The sequence below is a fragment of the Cucurbita pepo genome, chromosome 16 (genome assembly GCF_057944985.1).
Source record: "Cucurbita pepo subsp. pepo isolate OVF chromosome 16, ASM5794498v1, whole genome shotgun sequence".
Classification (NCBI taxonomy): domain Eukaryota; kingdom Viridiplantae; phylum Streptophyta; class Magnoliopsida; order Cucurbitales; family Cucurbitaceae; genus Cucurbita; species Cucurbita pepo.
In genome coordinates this window covers 7,610,129-7,619,329 of record NC_141813.1, presented here as the reverse complement: position 1 = coordinate 7,619,329, position 9,201 = coordinate 7,610,129, and the positions used below count along the sequence as shown (strand labels likewise).

General features: G+C 33.4%; 1 protein-coding gene across 1 annotated transcript; it reads right to left on the bottom strand.

The window, feature by feature from the left end:
* Nucleotides 1-1,541: 1,541 nt before the first annotated feature.
* On the bottom strand, nucleotides 1,542-7,388 carry LOC147788913 (serine carboxypeptidase-like 51). Its single transcript, XM_087118483.1, has 9 exons — nucleotides 7,218-7,388; nucleotides 6,538-6,605; nucleotides 6,321-6,426; nucleotides 5,706-5,923; nucleotides 5,465-5,534; nucleotides 5,306-5,356; nucleotides 5,128-5,180; nucleotides 4,875-5,007; nucleotides 1,542-1,610 (listed from the first exon to the last, which is right to left on the bottom strand). The coding sequence occupies exons 1-9, from the start codon at nucleotides 7,386-7,388 to the stop codon at nucleotides 1,542-1,544; spliced, it is 939 nt and encodes a 312-aa protein (XP_086974609.1).
* Between the last annotated feature and the right edge of the window lie 1,813 nt (nucleotides 7,389-9,201).

The window sequence follows — 9,201 nt, the reverse complement described above, 5'->3', positions numbered from 1 at the left end:
TTTTCGAAACTTCCCTTGAACGCGAGCAAATAGACGCCAAGGCACCCCAACGTCGGTCGAATGAATGCTTGCTGGAAGCAAAACAATTTTTGGGTGCTGGCTGCCAATCGTTAGCATTGAAATCGTCGATTTTAACGTTCCTCACAAAATTGTTGAAAAATTAACGACTGCAAATCAGTTTTTTCAAACGACCCAACAATTAGGGTTTCAGTTTTTTCAATCCAAATTAGGGTTTCGGTTTTATTCCTGTACGCACAGTGCTATAGGCTCTATTTTTTCGACATTCAAGTTTAAGTACCGCTTCCCACGGAAATATTAAAATAATGAAAAGAGAAGATAGATTTTTGGAATTGCCTTTGAATGCGAGCAAATAGTCGCCAATGGCCCCTCAATATTGGTTGAACGAAATTGGCCGAGAGCGATTTTTTTTTTTTTTTTTGGTGCTGTCTGTCAATCATAAGTTTCAAAATCGTCAAGTTTCAATGTTCCTCACAAAATTGTTGAAAAATTACCATCTGCAACTCAATGTTTTTCAAATGGCCCAACTAGGGTTTTCAAATTAGGGTTTCATTTTTAATCCTGTATGTACAGTGTTATAGGCTCTCCTTCTTCGACATTCGAGTCCAAGCATTGCTTCCCATCGAAATATTAAGATACTTGAATGAGAATGAAACTTTTTGGAACTACCCTAAAACGTGAGCAAATAGCCGTTGATTGCCTCCCATGTCAATCGAATTTAAACTGGTCCAGAGCGAAACAATTGGATGTTGGCTGCCGATCGTAAGCATCAAAATCGTCAAGTTTCATCGTTCCTCAAAAAATTGTCGAAAAGTGATCGAATGCAACTCAATTTTTTTCAAATGGCCCAACCAAGGTTCCAAAATTAGCGTTTCTATTTTAATATGGTACGTGCAGTGCTATAAGCTCTCTTTCTTCGACATTCAAGTTTGAGCACTCCTTCATAGGGGAATATTATGATATTGGAAAGAGAAGGCAGATTTTTTGGAAGTGCCCTAGAACGCGAGCAAATAGTCGCTAATGGCCCCCCGACATTGGTTGAACGAAAATTGGCCGAGAGCGATTTTTTTTTTTTTTTTTTTTTGGTGCTGTCTGTCAATCATTAGTGTCAAAATCGTCAAGTTTCAATGTTCCTCACAAAATTGTTGAAAAATTATCATCTGCAACTCAATGTTTTTCAAACGGCCCAACTAGGGTTTTCAAATTAGGGTTTCATTTTTAATCCCGTATGTACAGTGTTATAGGCTCTCCTTCTTCGACATTCAAGTCCAAGCATTGCTTCCCATCGGAATATTAAGATACTTGAATGAAAATATGATATTGATTATTTTGTATATTTTTTAAAAAGACATTAATTATTTTGAATCCTTAATCAATTAAATTATATTGATATTGATATAATTGTAAATATAAAATATGACGATCAGTGAGACACTAGATTTATCTATAATTAAACATATTTTCTTATATTTAAAAAAGTAACGAAGTAATTTTTTTTCCCTCTCTATAAAAAAACAACTGCATCAAGAAGTTGGTGACTCTGTGATTGCATCCACCATATTTAATGTCACACAAGGTTGATCCACATGAACCTACATTTGTAATCATATAATTAAAATGTATTAAATCAAATCAAAGTATAAATAGAATAAAGTTTATATATATAGTACAAAATGCCCAGCGTCAAGGATCCAATAGAAGTGCAAGTTCTCATGCGACTTAGTGAAGCCTGGTGTGCTTCTCATTTCCACATAATAAAACAGTTCTCTCTTTGCTTCTAAATTCTTTTACCCCTTTCCACCTAAATTCTTCGACATTCAAACCTGAGCACTACTATTGAGGAGAATATTAAGAAATTGAAAAGAAAAGGTAGTTTTTCGAAACTTCCCTAGAACGCGAGCAAATAGACGCCAAGGCACCCCGACGTCGGTCGAATGAATGCTTGCCGGAAGCGAAACAATTTTTGGGTGCTGGCTGCCAATCGTTAGCATTGAAATCGTCGATTTTAACGTTCCTCACAAAATTGTTGAAAAATTAACGACTGCAAATCAGTTTTTTCAAACGGCCCAACAATTAGGGTTTCAGTTTTTTCAAACCAAATTAGGGTTTCGATTTTATTCCTGTACGCACAGTGCTATTCGACATTCAAGTTTAAGTAAAGCTTCCCACAGAAATATTAAAATAATGGAAAGAGAAGATAGTTTTTTGGAATTGCCTTTGAATGCGAGCAAATAGTCGCCAATGCCCACCCGACATTGGTTGAACGAAAATTGGCCGAGAGCAATTTTTTTTTTTTTTTTTTTTGGTGCTGTCTGTCAATCATAAGTGTCAAAATCGTCAAGTTTCAATGTTCCTCACAAAATTGTTGAAAAATTATCATCTGCAACTCAAAGTTTTTCAAACGGCCCAACGAGGGTTTTCAAATTAGGGTTTCATTTTTAATCCCCTATGTACAGTGTTATAGGCTCTCCTTCTTCGACATTCAAGTCCAAGCATTGCTTCCCATCGGAATATTAAGATACTTGAATGAGAATGCAACTTTTTGGAACTACCCTAAAACGTGAGCAAATAGCCGCTGATTGCCTCCCGATGTCAATCGAATGAAAACTGGTCCAGGGCGAAACAATTAGATGTTGGCTGCCGATCGTAAGCATCAAAATCGTCAAGTTTCATCGTTCCTAAAAAAATTGTTGAAAAGTGATCGAATGCAACTCAATTTTTTTCAAATGGCCCAACCAAGGTTCCAAAATTAGCGTTTCTATTTTAATATGGTACGTACAGTGCTATAAGCTCTCTTTCTTCGACATTCAAGTTTGAGCACTCCTTCATAGGGGAATATTATGATATTGGAAAGAGAAGGCAGATTTTTTGGAAGTGCCCTAGAATGTGAGCAAATAGTCGCCGATGGCACCCCGACGTCGGCCGAACAAAAGCTTGCCCAGAGCGGAACCATTTTTTGGTGCTGGCTGCCAATCGTAAGCGTCAAAATCTTCGAGTTTCAACATTCCTAAAAAAAATTGTAAAAAAATTATCGACTACAACTCAGTTTTTTTTCAAATGGCCGAACCAGGGTTTCCAAATTAGAGTTTCGATTTTAATCCCGTATGTACAATGTTGTAAGCTCTCTTTCTTAGGTATTCATGTCCGAGCATTGCTTCCAAAAAGAATATTAAGATATCAAAAAGAGAAGGCAACTTTGAAGAATTTCCCTTGAATGCGAGCAAATAGCCACCAATGGCCTGACAATTTAGGATTGGCACCGAGCAAATATCCAGTCTGTGGTGTAATATCATCAAAATAAAGGATTGGCGCTCAAAATGCAAGAGCTCCTAGTGCCACATGAGGATATTTTTAAGACGGAACATCGTAGCCAACACTATAAACAAAAAAACATTTACATGTGTCTAACTACCAATAACAATCACAATGGAATATTTAGCATGAAGATCTTTTTTTACATGCATAAGAATATTTGCACAATCTGCAATCCCATTTCTCAAATGCTTCATCCCTTGATCTAAATGGATCTAAATAGTACTGATTTTTCATAATACCCATACACTATAGAAACTTTAAAACAATAAATATAAATGGATCTAAATAGTATTAAATGGATCTAAATAGTACTGATTTTCCACAATGACAAATGGTATTTAGAAACTTCAAAACAATAAATATAGATTAAAAATGGGTTTGTGTTAGACTTTAACCTCAATATAAACTACAACGGCATTAAACGTAATGGCATTATCCATCCTAAACCCAATAACATTTAAATCATCGTCTATTGGTGCTTCAGTACCCAAATTAGAAAAAATTGGAGCACTCGAATTAGCGCCACCCAAGTACGTGAAGTTGACTATATATGTTTGCGGGAATGTCGTATAGCTTTCAGGCCAATAATTGAAATGATCAAGTGTTCGGATGTGAATCCACAACTCTAGAATGATGTAGAAACTTTTCACTAATAAGACTATGCCAAAAAGTAATAGCATTCCGATAATTCGAGTATAAATCAGTCAATATTGTAGAAATGAAACATGTGGATTAGAACAAATATGATTCTATGCTAGAAGACAATAGATTAGAACAAACAACATTATAGCTATTTCAAATGATATACATGTAATCTTGTGCGTTTTCTTGAGAAACAAATAAAAACCAAAATTGAAACTGAAATTGAGACTTAAAATCTTCTTCAACCTCGGCTTGGGTTTGTTATTTGAATTTTTCTTTTTTAGTTTGTTTGTATTTGAAATTATTTATTTATTATATTTTTTATTTACTTCAAACTTTAATCAATCCATTAATAATTTAGTCTAAATTTTAATATCTATTAGTTAATAAATTTTAAAATTGGCAATAATTTTTTTTAAATAATACAAATTATAATTTAGTACTATACATATTTTATTATTATTAATTTATAAATGGTTTGACTGTGACCTTTATTACATATTTATTACCTATTGAATATGAAAATATGATTTTGATTATTTTATGTATTTTCTTAAAAGAAATTAATTATTTTAAATCCTTAAGTAATTAAATTATATTTACGTTAATATGAAATATCTCTAAGTAAAATGTCACTCATCAAACGACACTAGATTTATTAATGTATTATCAGTTCTTTCTTCTTATCTATAATTAAACATACTTTCTTATATTTAAAAAAGTAAATATGTATATTTTTTTATCTGCATCAAGAAGCTGGTGACTGCGTGATTGCATCCACCATATTTAATGTCACACACGGTTGATCCAGGGAACCTACATTTGTAATCATATAATTAAAAAGTATTAAATCTTAAAAAAATTATAAATAGAATAAAGTTTATATATAGAGAGCTTACAAAATGGCCAGCGCCAAGAATCCAATAGAAGTGCAAGTTCTTATGTGACTTAGCGAAACCTTTGGTCTGCTTCTCATTCCCACAAAATAAAGTAGTTCTCTCTTTGCTTATAAATGCCTTTAGCCCTTCCCACCTAAATTCCAAAAGAAAAAAAAAATAGTAAAAATTAAGAATTTAAACATGGATATTTTTTTTTTTAGGAAGACGTGTTTTTGTTTATGTCCATAACATAAATTACTTAGAAACAAATTACTTGAGCTTATTAATCCACGCTTCTGTTCCCTTGGTTGAACAAATAAGATCGACCTATATAAAAAAGAGAAAAAAAGTCAACCATAAATCAAAGAGAATATTACCATTTTTATCACTTCAAAATATTGTTTCTTTGTTTGAAATTATGAATTTGAAAAAAGGAAAAAAAAAATACTTACTTGACCGCTGTAGACGGTCACATTAATACCTTTAGCCAGTAACTCATCAACCTTTTGGAAAAAAATAAAAATATTAAGACATAATTGAATGTTATATTATGAAGCAAAAAATAATCCACAAATAAAAATATTAAAAATAGTTTGGTTAAAAAAAAACACCTCGTTGATCATTGGCTTCATAAAATCTCCGGTAAAAAATTGGAAGACTGGGTCGGATTGACCTCCCCATCTATACATACAAAATTTATATTTTAGTTTTTAAGGCTAAAATGGTAGGATTTAATCTCCATATTTAGATAATTAATTTAATTTTTATGTCTTAAGATTTTTCAATTATAATGGGAACCAGTTTTAATGATTATTATTTTATTTAAAGAAAATAGGGTTTATTGGTACGTACGTGACATTTGGTGGGATAATAGTGAGTTTTTGCTTAATTGGACCATTCATCAAAGCTTCCAAGTCTCCTTTAGCTCCGGGTTTGTATACATTCAAACTAAGATATGGAGAGTTCTTTCTTACTTCAAGTGAATCAATTCTATTCGATTCCACACCATTTGTCGTCGTAGTTGCGGCTAATGAGTCCATTTCAAAATCCAACATGAAGTTATAGAAATCCTGCAAAAATGACTCGTTATAACATATCGATAATCATTTCGTTTTATGTCTTTTTGAAACTAATGTTCGTTCTCTCGGAAAAAAAAAATAATAATATTTTTTTAAAACTGAACATGTTTTAAATGGATGATAAAATAAAAGGAATTTGTAGGTCAAAATAGTTTTTATAAACTTAAAAAATTAAATAGTTATGAATGAAGCCTAAATTACCAATTTAGAAAAGTTCTAAACTTTAAATTATACATCTAATATATCCATCAAAGATAACTTAATAAAAAAATAATAAAAATAAAGACTCCATAGACCTATTTAAGTTACTATAAATTTAAATTTAAATTTCATTGGTTTGGGAGGATTTTTTCAAAATAATAATAATAATAATAATAACAAAACGTACCACGTGGTTGCTATTGGAGAAAATTAATCCCTCAAGATCATTCCATGAAAGAGTTGCATTTTCGTACAACCTGTTTTTAATTTGCTGCTTGATCTTCAACGCTAAACTGATTTTCAAAAGACTGCTTTTGTTACATATAATTTTTATATTTATAGAATATATTTCACTTCTTTATTAATGTTTATATTTAAAAAAAAAAAAAGTTAAAAATATTAACCTATTTGTTTTTTGTAGCGTCGTGTCGTCGATTCGTGAGAGATCTTTGAGAAGAGGACCCCAAGAAGACTGTAAAATTTTAGACAAAGATTATTGTGTTAAGGATAAATAATAAAAGAATACTCTTGAAATATGAAGTTGGTTTCCGTTATACTCTTGAGCTTTGAGATATTTCATTTTAACTCTTAGATCAGGATAAATAAGGAATTGAATTATGCAAAGCTGGGAGAAGAGGATGAAATGTTGTTAATGGCTCATATGGAAAGACATGAAGCAAAAAGGAGTTATACTTGGTTCTTAGATTCTGGTTGCTTAAACCATATGTGTGTATATGAAGGTATGTTTTCGAGCTTAGACAAGACCTTTTCCCACTCCGGCAAAAGCTTGAAAAGCTTAGACGAGACTTTTTCCCACTCCGGCAAAAGCTTGAAAATAATATAAGTATGAAAGTTGCTGGAAAGGGTGCAGTGAAATTAACTTTGCATGGGGTTCGTTACACTATTAGTAATGTGTATTGGGTACCTGAACTAAAAAATAATATCTTGAGCGTTGGACAAATACAAGAAAAATGAGTTGCAGTGCTCTTCAAAGATAGTGTACGTAGCATTTATCATCCACAAAAAGAAATAATGGCAGAGTCAATTATGAGTGCAAATTAGTTGGTCACTTTGTTTGTTAAACCATCTCCCACAACAAATGAAGGAAGGAAGATGCCTCCAAATATGGACCAGTTAACACTTTGCCACCATCGTTTTGGTCATCTCGGCTACAAAGGCTTGTGCACCTTGAAACACAAAAACGTGGTGAAAGGCCTGCCACAAATTGTAGCTCCAAACACCACCTGTGAGGCATGTACGAAAGGAAAGCACATCAAACTCCATTTCAAAACATGAGTAAATGGAGAGCAAGTGAAAAATTGGGCCTTGTAAATGCATATCTATGTGGTCGAATTTCACCTGCTTCAAATAGCCATAAAAAGTAAATGCATGGAGTTATTTTCTTTTGTAGAAAAATCAGAAACATTTTATCATTTCAAATGTTTCAAAATAATTGTGGAAAAGGAAATTGGAATGTCTGTAATGTTTAAGGACAGATAGAGAAGGAGAGTTCAACTCGGCAGAATTCAACGATTTTTGCAAACAGCATAGAGTGAAGACACAATTGACCACAGCCTATAGCCCACAATAAAATAGAGTGGCCGAAAAAAAAATTGCACCATGATGAACTTGGTAAGAGTTATGCTGACATAGAAGAAAGTGCCTAACAATTTCTAGCCTGAAGCTGTCAGGTGGACGATTCACATTTTGAATTGATCACCCACTCTTGCAATAAAATAGATGACACCAGAAGAGGCTTGGACTGGAGAGAAACCATTAGTAGATTATTTCAGAGTTTTTGGATGTGCGAAACATGTTCATATTCTATATGCCAAGAGAAGCAAACTTGAAGATAAAAGTGTAACATGTGTTTTACTTGGAGTCAGCCGCGAATCCAAAGGCTATAAAATGTTTGATCCAACTACAAATAAAATTATAGTAAGTTGTAATATAGCTTTCGAGGCAGATCGTGAATGGCATTGGAAATTTTTTGAAGGTGAAAGAAAATTGGACTGGTGGATTGAGAATACAGCCGAAGAAGGAAAAGTCACGGTGGAAATGACTAAACTGGTTGCTGAAACAATTGAACCCGTTGCTGAAAACAAAGAAGGGGAAATCACGGAAGAAAAGCTGTCAAAAGCCCAAAATGGAGATTGGCTATGGATGAAGAAATCAAATCCATTGAAAAAAATCAAACATGGAACTTGGTGGTTCTGCCGGCTGGAGCAAAGAAAATAGGAGTGAAAATGGATTTACAAGATCGAGCTAAATGAGTTTTGAGAAGTTGATAAATACAAAGCAAGATTGGTTGTAAAAGGCTACATACAAGAGCATGAAATTGATTATACAAAAGTGTATGCATCTGTGGCCAGAATGGATACGGTGAGAATTGTCATTGCTTTTGCCACCAAGAAAGTGGAAACTCTATTAGCTAGATGTCAAATCAACTTTTCTATATGGCGAGTTAAAAGAAGATATTTTTGTTGAACAACCAAAAGACTATGAGAAAAAGGGAAGTGAGGAGAGGGCGTACAAATTTCATAAGGCTCTTGATGGATTAAAACAAGCACCTAGAACCTGGTTTAGTCCAATAGAATCCTACTTCATCAAGGAAGGATTCGAAAGCAGCTCCAGTGAGCAGACACTCTACATCAAGAGGGAGGGAGGACAGAAAATTGGCAAAGATGAAAATGGTGCAAAAGTAGATGTAACTTTGTATAAACAAATAGTGGGAAGTCTGATGTATCTCACAGCTACTCATCCTGCTCTCATGTTTGTTGTAAGTTTGATTAGTCGTCTTATTGCATGTCCAACAAAACAACATGTTGCAGCAGCTAAAAGGGTTTTAAGGTACTTGAAAGGTACGATAGATTATGGTGTATTTTATAGAAAGGGAGGAGTTAGTGATTTAATTGGATTTACTGATAGTGACTATGCCGGAGACATGGAAGATGTTAAGAGTACTCCAGGCTATGTGTTTATGATAAGCAGAGGAGCAGTAGCTTGGTCTTCTCGTAAACAGCCTATAGTCACCTTATCAACCACAGAAGCTGAGTTTGTTGCTGCTA